The sequence below is a fragment of the Amphiprion ocellaris genome, chromosome 9 (assembly GCF_022539595.1).
Source record: "Amphiprion ocellaris isolate individual 3 ecotype Okinawa chromosome 9, ASM2253959v1, whole genome shotgun sequence".
NCBI lineage: Eukaryota > Metazoa > Chordata > Actinopteri > Pomacentridae > Amphiprion > Amphiprion ocellaris.
The window spans coordinates 29,398,070-29,420,262 of NC_072774.1; the positions used below are offsets into that span (position 1 = coordinate 29,398,070).

At 40.7% G+C, this 22,193-nt stretch overlaps 1 protein-coding gene across 9 annotated transcripts in view; it reads right to left on the reverse strand.

Annotated features, from left to right (window-relative positions):
* The window catches only part of plecb (plectin b), a 142,441-nt gene that overhangs the window by 109,302 nt on the left and 10,946 nt on the right, over positions 1-22,193 (reverse strand). For 2 of the 9 annotated variants that reach the window (XM_055013432.1, XM_055013431.1), the window contains exon 1: positions 14,771-14,952. The exons of the other annotated variants lie outside the window; for them this stretch is intronic. In XM_055013432.1, the coding sequence (XP_054869407.1) occupies positions 14,771-14,861 (91 nt within the window). In that variant the 5' untranslated portion in view covers positions 14,862-14,952. Of the gene's footprint in view, positions 1-14,770; positions 14,953-22,193 lie in introns of those variants that run through there. 9 annotated transcript variants of the gene reach the window in all.

Sequence of the window (22,193 nt, forward strand, 5' to 3'; positions counted from 1 at the left end):
AAAGTCGTCATCTGTTTCAGCTACTGTTCCCCGATGTCCTAGAAATCAACTCAAAGCTTTTTATTCCTTTGGGATTTCCTTAAAAGTCCATTCATCTGCTTTTTTAAGATCGTCAGGTCTGTTGTTATGAGGACAATGATCCACTAGGGGCTGTGCTTACCCTGTGAAGTCCAAATAAAGTCAGCCAGCGTAAGGAGAAGTAAGAACAGTTGAGCAAACAAAATATTATGATTCTTGTGGTACTAGAACACACAGTGAAAAAGATCAGTCTATGAAAACTAAATATTATTGAAGAGGCTGTACTCTCTGGAGTCCTGGTATGTGTTGGTAATACACAGAGAATGATTCATAAATTGTGTATGATAGAAATAGTATATTCATATTTAATAAGAGGAATACACTTCCTTTCATTAGATACTCACTAAGTCTGCTGTTTCTGCAGGAAGAACCAGAAACCTTCACACAGCTACAAGCTAGATGCTCACATTTTATAGCTGTACCAATGGTGCCCATCCATCCATTATCTATACACCGCTTAATCCTCATTAGGGTCACAGGAGGCTGGAGTCTATCCCAGCTGACTGAGGGTGAAGACAGGAGACACCTGGACAGGTAACAGTCTATCACAGGACTACATATAGAGACAAACAATCAGACTCACATTCACACCTACAGACAATTTAGAATCACCAGTTAACCTCAGCATGTTTTTGGACTGTAGGAGGAAGCTGGAGAACCTGGAGAAAACCCACACATGCACAGGGAGAAGATGCAAACTCCATGCTTCACACGTCTCTTAAACACTATGGAAATATCATCTTTTGGACTTGTTCGTGTTCTTACATTTTAACTTTATTGCTAGGTGCTTTTGCACATCCATTTTGATGTCTATGTTGTGTTTTGTCATGAACTTGTCTGGAACTCTGTGTATATTTTATTGTTATATTGTCTAGTACAGGTTCCTTAGTGTTGTTTGTCAGTGAGTCACTGCTGTTTTTTTTTATGTTATTTGAGGACAGGTCTCTCTTGAGAAAGAGAGCCAGTGTCTCAGATTACCTGTATAAATAATGGTTAAATTAAAAAAAAAAAGAAAAGCAAACAAATGTCAGTTTAAAATGAAGCTGAATCTTTGCAGAGAAAATCAGGAAATTCAGTTAAAAAAAAATCTTAATGTCATTTCTCTTGGTCTATAAAATGTTACTAAATAGCAAAAAATGCCCTTCAACTTAGAGCTTTAAATGTATTATTTGGTTTATCCAATGCTTCAAATTGACTGAGCTGTAAAAATCTATTTATTAGTTGAATGGAAGACAATTAATTCAGTTAACTACTCCCACTACTACTGATAGTTGATAATATGTATTTTTTTTTTTTTCAAAAATGCCAAATATTTGCTTGTCACATGTGAAGAGGTTCTGCTTTTCTTTGTCATATATACAGTCCATATATACAGCCATAACATTAAAGCCACCTGGCTATTATTGTATTGGTCCCTCTTGTCAGGGCACCTCTGGGGGTCTCATACGGTGTCACCTGGCATGGGGACACTGGCAGTGATTACTTTGGGTCAGGTGGTTTGTGGGTTTGGGGCCTAAGTGGATGGGGCTTGTTTCACTGCATCCCTTTAAAGAGTTATGGGGATTTTGTGGGTCTGGTCAATGTCTTGGGCATTTTGTCATGATCCTCAAGCCATTCCTGAGCAGCCGTTGTCATTGGGGCATCTGACCCGTACCACCCACCTAAACATTGTTCCAACATAACATCCACATTGTAATGATATGATCCACACTATTCACTTCACCTGTCTGTGGTTTTAATGTTGTGGGTGATCAGTGTACATTGTGATGGGAAAATAAATATCTTTCAGTTTTGAACTGTTGTCCACTTTGACCTAATAAATAATTGACTAATTTCAACAACACCTGGCAGATAGTAATACTTCTCAGACAGTTACCTACTTCAGTCTACTACCTTTGAGGACTTTCTACTACTAATAGACTTTTATCAGCTCTAGTACATACATGCTGCATGCATGTTTTTCTCTGGTCAGTTTCAGTACAAATTGGTTCCTATTGTGTGTAAGTATCATGTCACTGAATTGGCAGAAAAAGCAGCTTTGAAGGCCAAACATAAAACCTCTCCAACAGGAGTGGTGAGGCTCACCGTGACAACAGGCTGCCGTCTCACCTTACACGTCGCTCCATCGAAACAAACTGCTGCTGCTGAGCGTGAAATCCTCCTCAGCTCTAATCAGCACTAAATGAGACTTCATCCCTCCTCTCCCTCCTCATTACAATCTCCTATTTGCCTCTCTTTCATTTCAGTGCTTTGTCTTTCTGCTTCCTCCTCTCCCACACTCTCTGAGAGCCTCATCATCTTTTTCTGTCTCCGCTGTGCATGACAGGGAGTTTCAGCCTGAGGCGCCACTGTGGCTACTGGGTGAAATGCTCTGCTCCCATGCAGGCCGGGTGGTGGGACTGGCCCTGCGTGTCTGACAGATTTATATCGATTCTTCCAGAGACCTTTCAGCCTTCCCAAAAAAATTGACACCAATGAGTCTATCTCTATTCTGCTACTGACACTAACAACCTACAGCCTCTTGCTGAAAGTCACAGAGAATCCATGTAGGTTGGGAACAAACTTTAAGATGTCTTAAAGAACCAGGAGAATAAAATAATAGAATTCTGGCTCATGACTAGATGACAACCTAGCATTTCCCCTTGTCCACTGTCCTGGACTCATAGAATAGTCAGATATTATTAAAAATTTAAATTCAGATGTTTTAATTAAATATTCTGTGTGTAACTGCTTGTGTGTTCTTCAGTACACTGACCAAAGACCCCAGGTAAGGCGCTACGTTGTGAAGCTATTTTGGTGTGGCTGCACTCGTCACTGCAAATTCCTGCAGTGTCACCTGATGCGCACTGGCTCATACACAATAATCTAGAAGCTGTAGAACTGTTATTAAAAATGCCCAAGCCTTAAAACACCCCTAGAATACCTCTTTGTAGTATCACAATGTTATACACTTGGTCCTATAATATTTGGACAGTCCAGAAAAGCCCTATGATCCAAGCATTTTTTCCTTTCGTGTGTACAGTCAGAGTCACGTTAGCCATCTTCACAGAGCTTGGCAGAGACTCAAGTGTTCAGGCTCCACAGATATGCTTACTGTAAGGCTGTTATCAAGTCTTTTACCAGCACATGCAGCCAGAGTGCAGCTTTCATAGGAATGAATGGGGTGTGATTTTTGACCATGTTATCCTGATCCATCCACATGCCTTACAGATATTCATGATCCCAGACCATCTGAGAAATGATAAGAAAGAAAGAATATGGGATTCAAAACCATAAATTTAAAAAAAAAAAAATAATAGATGAAGGAAAGGCTGTTAGCTGACAGTGTAAAACGCTACTGTTCTCAGCAGGTAATTCTACAACATAGGCTGGGTTCTAATTATGTGACTAAATCATGCTAGTTTGTATTTGCCCCTGGTATTTGGTAATGTGTGGACTCATTTGGATCGGCCACATCAGTGCAACTCTGGTGAAAATACCCTGAATACTTGTGTTTATCTGCTGCTTTCTTCCAGCCTTCAAAGCCATCTGAGGTAATTAGTAACTCCCAAATGCCAAAAACACTGTGCACTTGCAAATCAGTTTAGAAGGAGCAGCAACGCTGGCTGTAGCACAACTTTAAGTACCGTATGCATGTCATCTGGTTAGGTAAACGTACTGTCACATCATTGCCGTGACATCTCTCCTGGCCTTCAGCTGTGAATTCATGGTATGAACGTAAAGGCAAAAGAGAAATAATGTAAACTGGAGGTCATGGCATTCCCCCTCCTCCCACCCCCCTTTAAACTTCCACAGCTCTGCTATACATCAACCACAGTCCTTCCTTAACTATGATAACAGCTGTAACAAGTTCGTGAGATGGAGGTAAAATATTACACACACAGGTAATTACACTTTTTAAACATTTCAAACGCAACCTTGACCAGACTATCGGTTGTTTGAGAGCAACTAGAGTCCGACACAACCGAGCTAAGCTGTGTCAAAGTGCAGCTCCAGCACCACAGGAAGGCCAGAATTACCAGGGATTTCAACTGAGATAAGAAAACAAACAACAGGCAGTTTTTTCCAGGGTTGCAGTTTGACTGAAGTCCAAGAGGGTGCGGGCACACCCCTCAGGGACCCGGTGGTCAACACAAAACCAGAGGCCTTGTTTAGTTTTACGTCATCTGAGAAGCATCTTTATCTATGAAACTATCTATGAAATCATTCCTTTTAAGCAGCACTGGTTTGTCTAACCCCTCTGGATGAAACGGCGGCACAGTGCTTGCCATTTAGGGTAGTTTTTAACTGCATCTCCAGTCCAAGCCGAAGAGAACACGACTGCGGAAGGCATTGGGCGCCGCTAACAAGCTTTATTCCACCATCTTTGGTATCTTAAACCAAAAGAGATTAAGTGATCCGCTGCTAACAGAGTAGAATGTAACAAGTTATTCCTCGTGGCATGTTTGTGGACCTCGAGGGAGAGTGTGTACATGTGGAAGGAGCAGTGAGAAACTTAATGTGCAGTGTTAGTGTGTGTGCACATGGGGTGCATTCCCTCCACTGTCAGCTGTGTGGGGTGACCTGCTACGACATTCCTGGCCCGTGTGGTGGCCGTCACGCCGGCCGGCTCCAGTTGCTCTGAATACCACCGGCCAGCAATAAACTCGTTGCCTTTCAGTGTCAGGAAATGACAGGGTTGACTGAGAAATAGATGGGCACACTCATGAAAGCTTGCTCACACACATCATTACCTGCTAATACACATTACCACACGTCAGGCCATGTGTGAAGAGGTATTTCTATTATTACTCCCTTTGAACATAATGACCTCGAAGACTATTTGGCAATAAAGTGGAATATTTCCACTTACTTGGGCTTCCAGTAGAATCTGGACAGTGTTCAATGTGAATAAAATTACTCGGGCTATCAAAAAGTTCTTGTCTTCCGTCAACAGAGCGCTCCTTCACAGCGGACACAGAGATTTCTATTAATCCCAGACACAGCAAAACAGATGGGAGTTAAATTACCACAAAAGTATTTCATTCATCATTTTGTCCTTATTTGTCTGCTTCATTTCAGTCTGTCTATGAAAACTGGTCAGTGTTTACAGGGACAAGATGTAAAAAAAAATATGACTGACGTGCTCCACTCCGTGTCACCATTTCCAAAATAAAGACACACAATAGATTTAGGTTCAAGGTCATTCTGAATACTTGAAGAAAGAAAAGAAGTTGCCAAAACAGCTTTGGTTTAGGATCAAATATGCTTCAGCACTGGCAGGGAAATGCCAAACAAATCAATGCTTGAATTCAGAGAGACACCTGGAAAAGGCTTTTCTAAACTCAATGCAAGCAGAGAGACACTGGTCATATGTTAATGAGTGAGCTTAAAGGGGTTGGCTGGACTTGTTTTTCTTTAACTAACAGAGCCAGGCTTGTTGTTTCCTCCTGCTTCTCATTTTTACACTCAATTATGTGGATCACTTGCTAGCACTGGTTTCATTTTTAGTATAAATATAGCACAGAAGAAATAAAGTGCCAAGAGCACAGAGTCCTTGAAATGCATAAATATGAGTCTCTGTCACTCATACATACAGTATCAGTGATGTGTCTGTGCACATCAGAGAGGAGGGCTGGGAAATGTGGGGGAGGGATTGTTCTCCCTGCTCTGGAGGTGGTGACTGTGCTTTAGGAAAGACTTTTCCATCTACAGGAGTGTGTTGCAGTAAGGTGTGTATGTGTGTCAGCTGTTTTTACTGTATGTCAGGATGCTTTTGTTTTTCCCCGTTAACTTTTTCACAGCTCACTGAAGCCTTGAAGCTACAATCCCAGACTAATACTGGACTTAATAAAGCATCAGCCCAGCTCAACAGTACAAAGCCGTGGAAACACAGAGTCTTTGTGTCGGACACAACCCAGGTGTAGGAACCTCAATATTTTCCACACAAATGTGTTTACCACTCTCCTTTTTCCCTCTCAAGCCACAAAGCCATGTGTTTCAGCCCTTGTAAAATTCAGGGAGTAACTATAAATGCTGAAATACCACAAGACTCCCTTTTTGTGTAAAAAGAGCAGCAGTGAGGCTGCTGTGCTGTCCAACTCTAGCAAGCTGTGGGCTGAAGGTATAATGAGCCTACAGCTGCCACTCAACCTGCTGGTGAAGCAGAACTCCTGCCGTTTAAAAAGCAAACAAGACGACAGATTAAGTAGGATCATCTCTACAGTTAGAAGCAAACATCAGCGTCTATTAGCGTGGAGCAGATACACATCTGTCTGACTCAGAAGAAACTTCACAAGAGTTCAGTTTTATAAAGGAGGAAACAAAAGTGATGAAGGTGCATAGTATGCACATCCAACTGGGGCTGGACCCAGATGCAGAACGAAAAACTGCACACAAAGGAAAAAAGGACCAGGTTGTCAGAAATGCTGACATTTTCAAGCTCCCAAAATGTTTTATTGATGCAATGTCTCAACCTACAAGGTCACATCACTGCTTCGCCACGCCTCCTTTATTCTGTACCTTTTCTGAGAAACAAAAGTGATCAAACGGTGTGTAGACTAGACTGATTGTTCAAAACATTTCAGTAGGTTAAACCAAAGAGAACTCACAATGTTGGTGAGGGAACTTTATTGCACAGGAAACTGTTCTTTATGAGCTACAGTGGGCCAAACATTATCTCGAATCTGTAAGCTAGAGGGGATGTTTTCACGAGACAGTTAAAGTAATAATGTTCACATAACTCTTCTTTCTCTGTTCCTGTTGAGTTTGGCTAAACAAGGCAGTTTTAAAAATGCTGCATGATACTCAAGTTTATTCCTCATTTGACTTGTGTTACCAGATCTCATTAATAAACTGATGAGTGTGGTTTGTAAGTTTTAAACTGATACCTGTTTTGGTAATCAAAAACCAAGAGATCCCAGTTCTCTAATGACTAGATTTGGTAATTAAAACTGAATTAAAATCAGGTTTTGTGACATTCCATGTGTGTATACAGTGTTTTCTATGTTTCAATATGTATGTCAGTACACACCTCAACATCCACTCTCACTGCCTGTCTCTTGTAAACACTCTTTCCTTTTATTCTCCTCCTTTCTCTCTCCCTCACTTTTCTCCAATCACACACTAACAGTCATAAAACACCAGAGATTCAGGCATAAAAGAACAGCAGCTTCTGTTCTGCAGAGTCGTTGGGTGTTTGTCAGGAAGGCCGACAGATTGGAGGGACATCCCTCTGGAGCTTCTTTCTCTCCCATAAAAGGCCCTGAAGGGATCCCAATCCCAGAGTCTTTACTTATCAAGCCCTGCCCCAGAGTAACCTCTGACCTGAGCTGTGTGTCACTGCTGATCTATCCCAGGCAGCAGGATGCTGACACACATGAAAACAATAAAATAACCAAAAAAGAACAGGAACTGTGTTTTGGCAACACAAATCTAGCAGCTCATACAGTGCAGCAGCCAGGCTAAAGGAACATTCACCCACATGCTGCACGGAGACACACCCTGCATGGGCTGAATGTGGCGCTTCATTTCAGAGTATCTGACGGAAATACAGTAACACAAAAGTTCCATTACCTAGACTTTCCTTTTGGGTTTGCATGGCGGGTAACTGGCAGCTTTGAAAGCTCTGAAAGGACACCATTTGGCTGCAATGCAATTAGGAGGACAGTCCTAAAATATCATGCAACTGTATATAGACACACTCACACACACTCATGTGCCAAATCCACAGACTTTCTACCAACGGCCTATTTTCCATGAGCGTTTCACCTGGCACTGGCATCTGTGTATGGCTGACCTCAATATGAATTCCCCACTTTGTGTTTGTAGTAGTAGTGACCAGAGTGCTTCCAACAAAAGGACAGTCACTGCAGTGGAATATAAAACGCACGTATTGAAATAATGTTATTGGCAGTAATAAAGACCATGTATAACCACTATTTAAGTTCCTTAAAACTGTGTCATGTGCATCAGATAATTTTTAAGTCACGTGACATAGCAGGGTGGCTTTACAACTTTATTATTAAAGTGGTGGTCAAGCTAAATACTACACTTGCTAAACATTAGCATGCCAACAATAGGGCTGCCACTAATGGCCACTTTTCAATCAGTTATTCTGTTAAATACTTTACCGATTAGTCAGATAAAGTAAATGGTTAATTTGACAACAACAAGCAAAAAGGTAATTTCATTTAAATTAATGTTATATTTTACAAACTGTTCACATATCAAAGGATTCACATCAAAGCTGTAGGGTTAAACTGTAACTCCAACGTGACAAAAAAAATTATAAATATAATATAGCATTAAGTAATAATAAAAAGTAATCCAAATGTTTATCAAAATCCTGATTAAAGTGAAAAGGTTATATATTGGTATTAAACAAGGTGTAATATGGACCTGGTAGATACCTCACAAGCACAGAGTAGCTAAAGCAACTTATTTTCTCCATACTGTATCTGATTTCTTTGTTAGCATCTTCTAATTATAATAAAATTACAGCTGACTTCTCAGAAGAGACGCCATCTTTAACATGAGTTAAATCAGTATTTCAGCAATGTAGCGCAGCAGCTTGGAAGTGACTGCTGGTTAACATATATGTAATGAGCTGCATGACAGTCACTATTTCACACTTGTTCTATTGATTGGCAGCAGTAAATGTGCAAAAGACAACAGCTTTATTGAGAATTCCAGCTGTATTAATCTCCAGCACATGTGAGCACAGGGAGTAAGAGTGTAGCAAACAGATGTAAAGTGCTTCTGTTCTGTATGGCACCTGTGTGTTTTCAGTTCAGGTGGTTGTGCAGCTGTGTTAGCTACCAAAAGTTTGCACAAACCCCTTTTTTGTTTTACTCCAAGTATTTTGAAAGTACGGTTTTTAGAAATATTTACATTAAGTGGGACTCCGATGCTGTCGCTAATGTCTGAAACTGTTCAACTGACTGCAGGTGACCATTGACTAGAGCCACAAACAACTAATGTACTGACAGAACAATTACATACTGATATGTAAGAACATCCATCCATCCATGATCGAAACACCGCTTAATCCTCATTAGGGTCGTTGGGGCCTGGAGTCTATCCCAGCTGACTTAAGGTGAAGACAGGGGACACCTGGACAGGTAACAGTCTATCACAGGACTACACATAGAGACAAGCAATCACACTCACATTCACACTTATGGACAATTTAGAATCACCAATTAACCTCAGCATGTTTTTGGACTGTGGGAGGAAGCTGGAGAACCTGGAGAAAACCCACACATGCAAAGAGAAAACATGTAAACTCTATGCAGAAAGATCCCAGGCCCAAACCAGGTCGTGAACCGGGGATCCTCTAGCTGCAAGGCGACAGTGCTACCCACCAAGCAGCCAAAATTGGAACATTTTAGATAAAAAAACATGACATATTGATGACACATTTGCAGAAAAAAGGTTATTGATTATGCAGACTAACTGACTGCTAGCATGCTGACAGTTTCCAAAGTTTGTAAACAGAGTTTATATTAGAGTTGACATCATTATGCATTAAGACCGACTTTGCACATGTTACAAAACAGGCCTCAAACCAAATTTATTTTTGCAAAACAATTTTGATGCAGGCATTTTCTTGTATTATTCATGCACAGTATTTTTATTTCTAACACCACCAGTTCTGCTGTACAACTTGATGACATGAATGCTTGCAAGTCACAAATACATAAATTCTTCCCATGTTTTGAAATCCATCCAGCCTGACATGATCACAGTAATAGTAGAACCTCACAGAGAAGCTACTGTGGCTGCAGCCTCTTTTAGAGATAAAACCTGACAGTTAGCGAAGATGCAAATCCACCACACAAGAGGCACAGATAAACTCTCCACTCTTGAGGCGGAGAGCACCGAACCAAATGTTGTACAGCCACAAGACTGGCTGGATAAGAGGAGGAGATGACTCACCTTCTCCCATCCTTACTCTCTAGTAATGTCCTATTGCTGTTAGAGCTACAAAAACTAGCTGATTAACTATTCTGACAATCACTTCATCAGGTTGAGCATTGATTCCAGAGTCTTAAAATAGTTGTTTTTTCCTCCTCTTTCCTCTTTAACATACTTTGGATTGTGGACAAAACAGGGTATTTGAAGATGTAATTTGGGGTTTTGGAAAACATTGATCGATTAAGGGAGAAAATAATTACCAAATTAATAAACAATAGTTTCTAGTTTCTGCCCGAACTGCTATTTCATTAGACAAAGCAAAAAAAATGTAATAACCACAACACAGGTAAGGCAGATGGTGAGATAAAGTTTTTGTACTTTTTTTTTTTCAAAATATAATGAGTGGTAAAAGCCAGCCTATGTGTACTAAAAAAGCACATGGCAAGCACCGTCCTGTTTGACAATGTGCTGAAACAGAAAGATGAAGAGAAAATACATGAAGTAAAGATTTTGGCCTCAAACATTGACACAAAGTGAGTACATCCACATCGAGCTGTTGCACGTTTGGTACTTTTCTTAAGGACACTCCAGCATCTATTGTTCTCTCTGACATCTTAACATTTGTCTACTTGCAGCAGCCAGTCAACACAAGACAGGAAACACGCAGAAAGAATGATGTAAATTCTGAAGATATCTGTCGCCACTTTTCTAAATTATATAATTTTTTTTTTTATAACAGCAGCACAAGGAATGAAAAAACCCTCTCTGTCACCAAGCTCTGACCACTCACAAGTCAGCGTGGGAAAAAATTTTAAACAAACACCCAGCAGCTTTAAATCACACCAGGTACTCATATTTAGAACCCTAATATATATATGCATATACACAAACACACATTCACACACACTTAGGTGGCACTTGGCTTTTTAAAGAGTTCATTCATCACAAACGTATGTGACAAACCACTTCCCACACTACTTCTCACCTCACACAGTAACACGTACTGGAAATAGAATCCACTCCAGTCATTCATAAAGAGAGCTGTGTCTGTAGTAGTCTATAAGCTATGCTGTTGAGTAGTTATTTATTTGGTATGATTCTTATAGAAAAACTAAAGACTGATCTTGGTGGTTTTATTCTTTTCAGACACTGCAGTTTCTTCAGTGCACATCAAAGCTACCCTTTGCTTAATAATTCACAAATGTTTGATTTTTTTTTCAGCCAGCCCAAGAAGAAACTGGAATTTAAATTACTCTTAGCAGACAATCAAGCCTGCCAAAAATAACCATTTAATTGGCTGACTGAACATTGCCGCAGCTATATTTAGGGGTTATTTTAAGCCCTGCGGGGCACAGGACAGGGCCTTGCAGGACATACACTGGGGCAAAATATGGATGCCAGTCGTAGCTGCGCACCCTCAGCAGTCGGCCCAACATGAGCAAGGCAATCCCCCGCTCAGGCGGCCCAGTAACATCGGCATCAGCTGCTAGCACAAATTGCATTAGAGGACAGCGGGAAGACGGCCAAGCCTTTACCGTCCAGCCGGCTACAATTTAGAGCAGGCAATGAGACAGCAGTGAGTAACATTAGAAAGAGCAGACTGACTGATTGACTATAATCGTATTTTAACCCATCTGGAAAGTATTCCTAATATCAAAACCAGCATGATAGTTATGTTCTAGTTTTCTGACTACCATTAGGAAATTAGCACCGCTTTATTATGGAAACATTTATTAGTATAGTATGAGCATCAAATTAGAGCAGATGGGTAACTTCTGGCCTTTACGCTGCTTTTGTATGCTACTACTTAAAAACTGGCAAAGAATCTGCAAAAAAAAATTTTTTTAAAGACGCAACCCAATCCAGCGAAAACAGACTCGTGTGTAAAGACAGCAGAAACACACGACCTCTGGATCCAGTGGGCCACATGCACCGGTTAGAAGGCAGCTGATCGTCTCTGGTAGCTGAGCCAGAGAGTGATGTAGCAGCTTACTGTGAACACTGTGGCCAAGTAGCACTAAACACTAACATAAGATGCTAACATGCTCAGTGACACAGCTAACATAATGATTTTTAACAGATATAATGTACACCCTGCTCACTCTCTAAGCCAAGGACCCAATTACAGAAATAACATCCATCATTTCACTATATAAAGGAGATAACTACATGAACAGTGAGACCATGGAAAGTGAGGCTGAACGAAAATGACATTTAAAGGAACTATAACCAATTAAGTCAATGGGGGAAAGTGTCTTTGTACCTACAACAAAGAGCCATCTGACAGCACCCGGGTATGCACACATCTCCACCTGGAAGCTGTGTGTTATATCTACAAGGCATCAGCGATTACACAGGCAAATCATTTCTTTGCATGGCGACATGTAGACGATACATGAGGCAGCTTTCTAACAAAGTTTTTACATAATATCAACTTATAGTTGTAACCTGGCAAGTGTGTGACCATCTGAAAGTTTTGGCTCCACCTATTAGAGAGCTCATTTTGAAACAGATGACTCAAGCTCTCACAGTGTAAGAAATATCCACCTAAGATGTCTTTTTGATGCATTATGTTGGTCTCGCCAGACATTATTCTACCAGCCGTCTGAACCCAAAACCCACTAGTGAATTGAAAGGCTTGTTGTCTTTAAAAAGTCACCAAAATGGCATCATTTATCACAGCCAGAACATGTAGAAACAGAGAGATCTGTTGGATTTTGAACTTTCCATTGGTGCTTGGACGGCCTCAGTTTGAGTTACAAGATGAAACTGGGTCAGTATGTGGAGAATACGGATAAGAAGAGGCATTTGTGGTTGTATTCCACGAGGATAAAGATGAGTATCAGAGCAACACAGAGACGCTCATACTGCTGCGTATCTTGAGAATGTTTACAAACCAAATAATTTCCATTATCAAGTTTCAGTAGGTGTACTCTCACACAGAACCAATGCAGTAACACTTCACACAGACCATACTGGCACATACAAGGTTAATGCGTTACCAAGCCTCCTAAAGCTTTCCATATTCTACACAGAGGCAACTAATGTTATCTAAGTTAGCAAAATTAGGCACATCAAACATATTCTGAAAAAAAAATGAGAGGCGGAATCAGACAAAGCCAGGCTGCTCTCTCATTGGCTGTCATCAGTGTGCCTTAATAAGGAGAGCAGGACCTCAGTGGAGCTCAGACGTTGTCGAGGAAGGAACACAGAGGAACGTCTGGAACATAAACACCTGCCACAGAGCTGGTTCCTGCAACTCTTTACCCCCGAGAGCAGACACAACACTACAAACACAGAGATGACACACACACAAACACCATGTGTTCCTCTCATGCATGCATTCTGATGTTGCCGTTATCAAATTTAATTGTAGATAAGACCAGCTGTTACCCTTTTCCCATTCTGTGGCATGTACACTGTAATTTAAATACACGTTATTATCAGGCTTTCACTCCTTCAACAATACTGCTGCCAAAGCCCCTAAAAACCCCACCGCCACTGGACTTGATAACAGTATGCAACACCAGTTTTCTCTCACAAAGCAATCTCCCCATGTCCTGTGAACTTCCTGCTAAATAAAACCCAGAGATATCCAATGAAAATGCCAGAAAAAGGAGCCAATGCTAAGTATTTGGTTATGTCTAACAAAATGGGGATTTTATAGATATTAAAAATGCCAGACAAAGCATTATTTTTTTAAAAAAAGGTATGGAACGTCTACACAAAAAGACCTACTGACGGAAAAAAAAACATGCAAATATGCTGATGCACAGAAAATAAGCATTGGTGATTCAGCACAAGCCCAGCTGCCAGATTCTCACAACAAGACAGAGGGAGAAAGAAAAAAACAGAAAACTGGGGCAATATTTATAGAGAAGCTCTTCCCTCTTCCTGATGATCTGGTGGAACGGGACAGATGAAACATGTAGCGGGGAAAAACATCCAGTGGAAGCAAACACAAACAGATGAAGCAGTGACAGGAATGAGACCTAAATGAAAGTACCGGGGGGTATGCTGCTGACATTAAGGAAATGAAATGTGAAAGTGAGCGCAGAGATGTGTTGCTGTGAGACATGACTCCTCTATGTGTGTTTTCTTTTCACCTACTAGAACTAACTCTCCATCCTTCACATCTCCATCTCACTTCTGTGCTACAAGAAGATTTCCAAAAAAAGGAAACTATGTAAGATAATCCTGGGAAGGCATGCCGTGCTGCACACTTGAGGAGGTAAAAGGATAAAACAGGATGAAAAATTTGAGGGGAAAAGTAGGAGCTCCCTGTGGGGTATTAATGAATTTCACCGTTGTCTCAGCAGCACCTGTTAATGTCCTCTGTTGTGGCTGGATACGGGATAACAATCAGCAGAGCGGTCAGACTTAAACTAAAGCCCTCAGTCTAATCAAGGTCAGAGGTCAGCAGAGCAGGCTGGCTGTTACGGTCACATATCAAAGTGAAGCGGTCCTGTAAATCCACCGGACTCTTGCAACACACAGCCGGAAGACTGACAGCCAACATGTGCGCCAATCAATAAAACACTCAGCAGTCAAGTGATGCAGCAAACATGACTGCTGCTCTGTTCGACAAACGCACACACAGGAGCCGGGCGGTCAAAAGCAAAGCAAGGTGCACATGCAAACAGTCACGTGTTTGCACCTGTGCAGAGTCCATACTACCAAAAATAGACAAACGACTTGCACCGTCCCACCCCACGCATGCAAACACATCTCTTCCATCATCTCATGTAGTCGTGTGCTCAGCTGTCATCACTCTAATGTCAGCGCCGTCTCCCACCTTTATACTTCTCTCTGACGTTTTCATAAGCCTGGATGAAGTCCTGCTCCTCAGCGTTGGGAGGCAGGTAGGCAGGTTCGTACATTGCCATGCCGGCGCTCTCGCCCTCCTCTTCTTCTTCTTCTTCTTCTTCTTCCTTTCAGGTCAGCTTTTGTTCCTCTGTGTGTCTGGATGTGTGTGAGGCAGCCTGTGCTGTCCTCTGTCTGCTCTCTCAGCTGTGTGTGAAACCCTCCACAGCTCTCAACTTCATTCCACAGCCCAGCGCCACACCTCCTCCTCACCCCCCAACACTCCCACCCCTCTTCTCTTCCATACCCTCCCATAGCCTGGCTCAGAAATACTAATATAAATGTCAGGCCCCTCCTCTTAAAGACACACAGACTGGAGCAGCAGACACACACTCCCAGCGTCCTGCTTGGCAAACACAAGCACAGCAGCAGCTAAAGCAGAGCAGCAGCATATGAGGCTCTCTGGTAACGCTTCAACTCAACCACACTGTAAAGGATGGCAAGCAGATTGTATGAGCACAGATACAGGATGTTACTGCCAAAACCATCCTACAAATTCAGGCCTCTTATGAGTAACCCCATGAAATAGTCAGCACTAATATCATTACTCATCATAAATCTACAGTTTAAAAAATAAGTTATCATCATGGAAGTGTTGACGACAGCTGGACAAGATCAACAACATTAGTAGGTAACAAACAGGTTTCTATCTATTTCTTTATGTACAAGGGTAGAAAATCAAACTAGAATGACAGCCTGTAGAGAGACCAACATGAAAGTAAAAGTTCAGCTACACAAATCGAAACTCAAAGCAAAACTGCTCTGTCAGCTCACAGTATATAATTAGATGTCAGCATCTAGTGGTGACACGTTTTCTACAAATACTGTTAAAGTCTGTTTAATGGAAATCCAGGGATTCAAAACACATTAAACACGTCTGAAAAGACCAGCTGGATACATGTGAAAAGACTGTGCACTATGTGGTGCTGAATTGTAGAGTTTTCATCATTTTTATCCTTTGGATGGATCAGAAATCATGGCTTCATTGGAGAATGACACATCCCCCAAAGAGTGTAACATTATGAAAACTAGAGCACATTAGGATTAGTGGTTCTCCAACTCAATCCCAAGTTACAACACCTACTACAGTCTGCAGTCCGGCTAACTTTGCCTTTGTCGAGCAAAACCATCTTTCCTCCATGCTGGAATTTGCAGAACAGCTTGGTTTTCCTATTTTCTGAATAATAATGAGCACAAGAAGGGGACTTTGTAAAGAGCCACACTGATGGAGAGTTGAGGATCACCACCAACACCTCTGCAGTGACCATTTTACAGCAGGTAGTCTTACAAACTTTCATCTGAAGCTGAAACAGATCATTTGCTGCTACTGGTGAATTGGGCAAAACAGACTCCTTTCTCAGCCTCCATCCTCCCATCGTATAGACATCTAGTGCCATTACTGGTAAAACATGTCCACAAATGAATGTAAGTTGCCTTGTGTCACTACTTCTTACTCCACCAAGGAACGCGGTGGAGTTATGTGATGATCGCCATACGTTTGTCCTTCTGTTTGTCTGTCTGTCTTTCTGTGTGCAACATTACTCAAAAATGGACTCACGGGTATTAATGTGCAATATGTTCAATTAATGCCTCTTTAAAATGTTTTATTTCATTTATTTATTAAATGTGCATAGGATATTCAATTTGAAGGGTATGTGTCAGCAGTCTGCCTAATAAAGAGCTGACACACAAGTCACCACAATACTGAACATTATTGAGTATTTGCATATTCATTATATTATGGTATGTGCAAATGTGGGGCAAAATTCCATGCACAGTTAGGCTTGGAAGATTTTACAGATAAAACATGAACAAACAGCAACAATAAATTGCGATAACGTTTTCAGACATGCTAAAAATATCCAGAATAAATGTCAGGTGCAGGCAGAAATTTGGTGCTAACATTACTCTGTTTTTATGCATGTTACCAGGACTTGAGCAAGAGGGTCAAACAGTTCATTTCTCACTACTTATATAGCTTAACTTTACACAGTGGGGATTAGTATTATCACTGCTGCTGGTTGCTATTTGCCAACAGATGTCTATGTAGAGCCCTGAAGGCATCATGGGAAAACAATGCCAGGTGAACTTCATGTGCAAAACTCTGTAGTACAAGATGTGACCTACAAGCAGGTGAAAGCCTTCATCTGTAACATCTGCAATGTAAGTAGCTCAAATAAATATTAAATAATCATTAAATAATTCAAGAATAGCTCTGTGGCACATATTCTGATCAAACCAATCTGTGTGTATTGTTTTAGCAGTCTTTAAGTGCACATCAGTTTGTGCAGTTTCTTGAAAATTAACACATGAACACTTTTCATACCGATCAAAATGTGATCTGTGCTCAAACCAATTTGTGTAAATTCAACGCAGATATTTACCTCCAAGCAGTAATTTCACGGGTCTCCAGTTGCTTTGCTTCCATAAAAATATCCATACTGTTGACATAAGCCTTCACAGCAATGTGGCAACGAGTTCCTGCTCCACAAGCATCCTCAGCTGATTGTAAATAGAATCCTGTCTATTAATGAATCAACATTAAGCACCGCATTGGGTCTCTTTCAAAACAATATACTTTCATTTCATTTCTTTATGTATTTGGGTGGGATAGTGCATATTAATGAACATACAATCTCATAGGTTTACTCAAGGTTGCAGTAAATACGCCAGATTTAGTACAAGTGCTAATTTCCATCCGTTGTCCCAAATATAAAAGAAAAACATACAGGGTTACAGATGTATATTTTTAAAAAAAGAACAATGTAGTAAAACAAAGACAATGATGAATTCATTCTGGCTAGGGTAAACCTACCCAGAAGTGCTATTATTTTAGTAAAGTGCTTACTAGGTAGAGCTTGTCATAAAGTGCTCATAGTTAAAGTGCCTGTTTTTAAAGTGTCTGATTTTCTCAGTGTTCACGTTTAATTGTTAATCAGCCATGCCTTATACTGTCTCTGAAAATTGACAAAGGTGGAGCTTTTTCTGACAGCCACAGTATTCCAGTTTGTTCAACTTTTAATAGATAAGACATTCTGTGCAAAGGAGGACTTCCTAAATTTGACTTCACAATCTCCCTTGGTGGCTGACCTTGTATTCGTAATACCATTTCCCTTTTGGATAAAATCCACCAGGGGCAGATATCAATAAATGCAATAAATGCTGCACAACCTTTGCAAATTTCTTCAAATGAAACAAGGGGGAATTCTCCATCACTCCTTATTAATCAACAGATCCTGAGGGGATATATCTTAATGTTCTAAGATGCCTTAGTTCAATCACATTTGAAAAGGAAGCAGCCAACTGCTACAGGACACAATCTCTTAACAAAGAAGACGTCCACTCTGTTTGTGCCTCAGTAACACACTCCAGCTGGTAGCTGTTGTGTTTTGGCCAGTGTCTGAGAAAGTTGATGCCTGCAGTGCGATGAATACATTCAAAGGGAGTTGCAGTGCAGATATGCCCTTGACATCCACCGTTGGGGCAACCACTGAATATTCAACAAATTCCGTGACCAGCCAAGCCGATGACAGTCTGCTACACACACCTCCACTTCACTGCTCACTCTAATTAAATCACACTGCTTGATTGTTGTGTCAATAAATAACAGCATCACTAGGTGCATTGATTAATATCATTGCAGTCTGAGGCCTTAAAGATGATTAATAAGAGAGACGTTGGCAAACACCAATAAGATAATGTCCACTAACAGAGATATATTGTGCAAAGATAATGGATTAAGCTGAAGAAGTCGAAGAATAATGTCTTGTTGAGCAGTTTTATGATGGTACAGCTCATAAAAAGGATGAGGGAAGTGAAGACTATATCATCCCTGCCCGAGTTCCAAGCTCGCTTGTGTAGGAGTCTGTTGTAGAAAAATAGTAGAGATCTGATGTAGGAAAAGGAAAACCGCTGCAGCTCAGCCTGACTATCAGACATTTTTTGGCCAAGGCTGAACTGACATCAGCCAGGACACTTTCCTGAGAGGAAACACGATAAGTCCAATCCAAACTCCCTGTTGTAGCTGCTGCGGTGGCAGCAGAACTGTGTGTCTATACCTTTATGCTCACTCTGACTGGAAATTTTACTAGCAGGACAAACAGTTTCTCAGATACTGAATGTACTGAATGATACTGTTATGTTTCCTTAAGACACATTTCACATGTTTTCAGATCTCACCATCTCAATCACATTACAATAATATAGGCCTTGTTGAGATAGTTACCTAGGCAATATTCATTTATTTTTTTATTCATTTTACTATTTTTGTCTATTAAAATATGAATTGTGAAACAGAAGCTCTTTCAGGCAAATATTACACACTACTGTTCAAAAGTATGGGGTCACTTAGAAATGTCCTTATTTTTGAAAGAAAAGCATTTTTTTTCAATGAAGATAACATTAAATGAATGATAAATCCAGTCTAGACATTGTTAATGTGGTAAATGACTATTCTGGCTGGAAACGGCTGATTTTTAATGGAATATCTCCATAGAGGTACAGAGGAACATTTCCAGCAACCATCACTCCTGTGTTCTAATGCTACATTGTGTTAGCTAATGGTGTTGAAAGGCTCATTGATGATTAGAAAACCCTTGTGCAGTTATGTTAGCACATGGATAAAAGTGGGAGTTCTAATGGAAAACAAAAATGTCTGGGTGACCCATACAATTTCACAGGAGTGTGTAACAGAATTTATTAAGCTTAAGTGCAACCTTGCATCACCATCAGAACATGTCCAAGATCCTTTCCAAAAAGGCCAAACAAATAAAGTGTGGGAGACTGCGAGCACAGGCACGCTTTAAAAGCCCAAAGTGGCCACATGGACTAGTATGTAGTCAACCTAACCTCCTCCAAAGACAGAAGTAAATGACTAAATGGTTACGTATCTCAAGAAATAGGGAAAGACACAACACAAGGATGACATCAGTCTGTTGACTCTGGATTCTGACAGATAAAGATGCACAGAGCTGCAACTCAAGTCTAGTGAAGTCGCTGTTACTTATACAACACATATAAAACAACAGGCCCAAAGTGCTTTCCAAATGATAAATTACATTTAAAGATTACAAACAAAAGGAAAGAAAATCAATATTAGACAGAAAGAATGAACTACTGTGTGCAGAAGGACTAACGTGAGTTACACCATCAGGCAGTGGTTTGTTTGTCAGTCTGTCAGTCTGTTAGCAAGATGATGCAAAAACTACCAGACTGAATTCCTGGAGAAAGGAGGCAGAGGTAAAGGAAAATCCCATAAAATTCTCGTGCATATTCAGATCACAGAGTAGAATTTTTCTTCCTGCTTTCTTGCAGTTTTTGTCTCAGGAAGATTACATAAAAAAACACCAAATTTCAAGTTAGAACAAAAACCCTTTAATTTATGTGAGGAATCTGAATCACTGTCTTCATAATGATCAAAATTGTAACAAAGGACATTGGCCATGCTTCAAATGCCAATCTGGTTAAGTCTAGCTGTACATAAAACCATGACAGTATAATGTCACTAATGAGATGTTTTTAGTCACAGGACAAATTAGAAGTCAGACTCACACTTAGCAAACATTACTGTGACATCAGTATTTAACTGCTGGGAAGTGGGAGGTAAGTGACAACAACTAAAACTAAACCTTTAGCACATCACAAACTATTAACAGTCACTGACACTGGCTCACGTAACCTCATTTCCACACACACGTACGGACGTGGTGACACTTAGAACGTACTTGAATGTCTCACGGGGTACTTGCTAGATCATTCGAGCTTTCCGTCCACTCCTAAACAGCTGGACAACCATATCTGGCTTCATGACATCTGTTTGTTTAGTTAGGCGGCAACTTTAAACAGCGCGTGACCGGGATGAGTCAGATAAAAGCTGACGAAGGATGAAAAAAAAAGTATCTGAACATGTGTGTGTGTGTGTGTGTGTGTGTTCCTGTGGGTGTGCGAGGAACTGAGAGTTTGTTTCCCAGATCTCATTCAACAACACTCGACAGGTGCACGCAGGGGATTCGTTGCATGTGTTTCTTAGCTTCCACACCCAAGCTTTCCGCATTAGAGGATCTAAAAGTGGGGTTGCATGTTGCAATGTGTGAATCACCTGAGATGTGCAAATTGGTGTCATGTATACCTCTGTGAATATGTGTGTATGTGAGCTTCATCTGATAATCTGCCTATTAAGGGTCGTCTGCATCCCCCATAACATGTAAAATTGAGAATGTGTAAACCATAGACGAACACTACATACTCTTTTCAAGGTTGTTAAATACAAATCTGTACTCATCTGGTAAAATTCTAAAATTAAAAGGCAACAAGTACTCCATCAAGGCTGCTCATTCGTATCATTTCCAAAGCCAGAAATCTTGAAAAAAACTTCGTGGCAGAAATCACGGCAACATAGAATGTGGGCATTTAATATAGATGTACTCACAAACAAAATGACCTTGGGCTGCGCACAGGGATGTGTTATGCATGTGTACATTATGTACGGATACCGAATTGCGTGACCTAAATATGTACCGAGCAGCAGGAATGGATGGGACTCGGAAACACCCCCACAATTTAATTAGTTTTCCTTGTATCATTTCAGAAGGGTAAGTCCCAATAAGTCCACAGCGGTCAATTTGAAATAGGACTGCAATCATGTGAAGTGCTAACTTGTTGTTATAGTTACAGTAATGCCGTGCCGCTATCTCACCATGATACAGAAATCTTTAACAAATCCATGGATCGCCATCATTGCCAAAATCTAATCACTTGGTCCTTGTGTCATTTCTGATGTTCTCTGAAAATTTCATCCAAATCCGTTAGCCCGTTTTTGAGTAATGTTGCTAACAGACAAACAGACAGAAGGACAAACATATGCTGATTGTTGCCTAACTCCAACATGATCCTTGGCTGAATAAATATACGTTTTTTTATTATATAAACAGGCCCATTTTGCAACACTGAGACCACTTATTGCATCCTGCTGTGGTTAAAGAAGCTTCACAGCTGTCCAGTAAACACCTTGTGCTTTTCCCAGGTATGTTTCCTTCTGTTTGGTATTCTAGTGGGGTCGACTAACAAACACAGCCTGTATCGTTAACAATATTACTATTTTTCACACTGCTTGGTTCTGAAAATGAGTCGCCAGTCTTCACAAATCACAGCACATATTTTTTACCAAGGCATCCAGGGGATTACTGAGGAGCAGCTCACTGCTGATGGAAAAAAAAGCCATGGGGGAAACAAACTAAACCCGGTGTGCACACACACTAGAATGCACACGCACACACCAGCAGGAGTTAACACTGGCCAACAGCTTGACTGATAGTGTGACTGTGGAAGATGACAAAAGTCTCAAAAACACTGTGGCG